The 2,298-nt window shown below is 41.8% G+C and overlaps 1 protein-coding gene across 1 annotated transcript in view; it reads left to right on the top strand.

Annotated features, from left to right (window-relative positions):
* The window catches only part of GLRX3 (glutaredoxin 3), a 43,163-nt gene that overhangs the window by 8,979 nt on the left and 31,886 nt on the right, over positions 1 to 2,298 (top strand). The window contains exon 2 of the mRNA XM_017537868.2: positions 1,348 to 1,456. Coding sequence (XP_017393357.1) covers positions 1,348 to 1,456 — 109 coding nt within the window. The remainder of the gene's footprint in view (positions 1 to 1,347; positions 1,457 to 2,298) is intronic.

Below are 2,298 nucleotides of genomic sequence, written 5' to 3'. Positions count from 1 at the left end.
GCTCACCGCAACCTCCGCCTCCCGGGTTCAGGCAATTCTCCTGCCTCAGCCTCCTGAGTAGCTGGGATTACAGGCACGTGCCACCATGCCCAGCTGATTTTTTTGTAGTTTTAGTAGAGACGGGGTTTCACCGTGTTGACCAGGATGCTCTCGATCTCTTGACCTCGTGATCCACCCGCCTCGGCCTCCCAAAGTGCTGGGATTACAGGCGTGAGCCACCGCGCCCGGCCATGCCTTCATTTTCAACATTTATTGCTGTTTCTATGGTCAGGGTTATGTTTCTTCATCACTATACCACATTTAAAAAGTAAATAATTATATTACTAGTAATGTGTCTACAATCATTTTTCACAAACATTGTGCCATTTAATACAGAAATTCAGTTTCCACTTTCCTCAGGGGTCTGAAAATATGGTTGATTTACCTGGCTTTTTTTTTTTCTTTTTTTCTTTTACTTTAAGTTCTGGGATACATGTGCAGAACATGCAGGTTTGTTACATAGGTATACATGTCCATGGTGGTTTGCTGCAACTATCAACCTGTCATCTAGGTTTTGAGCCCTACAAGCATTAGGTATTTGTCCTAATGCTTTCCCTCCCCTTACTCCAGCTCCCTGACAGACCCGGGTTTGTGATGTTCCCCCTTCTGTGTCTGTGTGTTCTCATTGCTCAACGCATGAGTGAGAAAATGTGGTTTTCTGTTCCTGGGTTAGTTTGCTGAGAATGGTGGCTTCTGGCTTCTTCCATGCCCCTGCAAAGGACATGAACTCATTCCTTTTTATGTCTGCATAGTATTCCATGGTATTCCATGGTATATATGTGCCATATTTTCTTTATCCAGTCTATCATTGATGGGCATTTGGGTTGGTTCCAAGTCCTTGCTATTATAAATACTGCTGCAGTAAACATATGTGTTCATGTGTCTTTATAGTAGAATGATTTATAATCCTTTGGGTACATACCCATGTAATGGGATTGCTGGGTCAAATGGTATTTCTGGTTCTAGATCCTTAAGGTATCACCACACTGTCTTCCACGATGGTTGAACTAATTTACGCTCCCACCAACAGTGATTTACATGACTTTTAATTGAGGTGGATGAATGTTCAGATCTACTTCATATGGGCTTGACTTGAAATATCATTGACTTGAAAATTTATCTGAAAGAGTCTCAAGACTTGCAGAGTCCTTTTGTATTCCAATGTTATATACAGCAAAATTCTAGCAGTACGAAAAAATTCAGGTAGTTATTTTAAAGGTTTTTTTTCCTTTTTCGTAATTTATATCAGTATTTGTTTGTTTCCAAAATTGGTATAATTTTAAATCAATGCATTTAATTGATTTACAGGTCCCTCCTTGTGGTCCATTTCTGGGCACCATGGGCTCCACAATGTGCACAGATGAACGAAGTTATGGCAGAGTTAGCTAAAGAACACCCAGAGGTTTCATTTGTGAAGGTATTTATATTTCAGTGTCATGTCTTTTGTGAATTTCATTCTGATTTGTGATTTATGGGTTAGATTAGGGCTGGGTGTGGTAGCTCATGCCTGTAATCTTAGCACTTTGGAAGGCCGAGGCGGGTGGATCACCTGAGTTCAAGAGTTTGAGACCAGCCTGGCCAAGATAGTGAAACCCTGTCTCTACTAAAATGCAAAAATTAGCTGGGCGTGGTGGTGGGCATCGGTAATCTCAGCTATATGGGAGGCTGAGGCAGGAGAATCATTTGAACCCAGGAGGCGGAGGTTGCAGTGAGCCCAGATCGTGCCACTGAACTCCAGCTTGGGTGACAGAGCGAGACTCCACCAAAAAACAAAACAAAACAAATAACACCAATGAAAGATTAGATTTTATTAACTAGTATAAGGAAGGCGTGGTGTGGAATTCCAAATATCTGTAATTGGTGTGGGATCTGTTATTTTTGCAAATTCTTTTTTTTTTTGAGACAGGAGTTTTCCTCTTGTTGCCCAAGCTGGAGTGTAATGGCACGATCTCGGCTCACCACAACCTCTGCCTTCTGGGTTCCAGCAATTCTCCTGCCTTAGCCTCCTAAGTAGCTGGGATTACAGGCATGTGCCACATGCCCGGCTAATACTGTATTACTAGTAGAGATGGGATTTCTCCATGTTTTTCAGGCTGGTCTCAGAACTCCCAACCTCAGGTGACGCCCACCTCAGCCTCCCAAAGTGCTGGGGTTATAGGCATGAGCCACCACGCCAGGCCTAGTTTTGCAAATTATTCTTAAAAATTTTTAAATAATTTTGCATTTCTCTTTTTTTTGTTTTTTTGTTTTTTTTTTTTT

The sequence above is a fragment of the Cebus imitator genome, unplaced genomic scaffold, assembly GCF_001604975.1.
Source record: "Cebus imitator isolate Cc_AM_T3 unplaced genomic scaffold, Cebus_imitator-1.0 Scaffold107, whole genome shotgun sequence".
In the NCBI taxonomy this organism is placed as follows: Eukaryota; Metazoa; Chordata; class Mammalia; order Primates; family Cebidae; genus Cebus; species Cebus imitator.
This window is presented reverse-complemented; position numbering and strand designations above follow the sequence as displayed.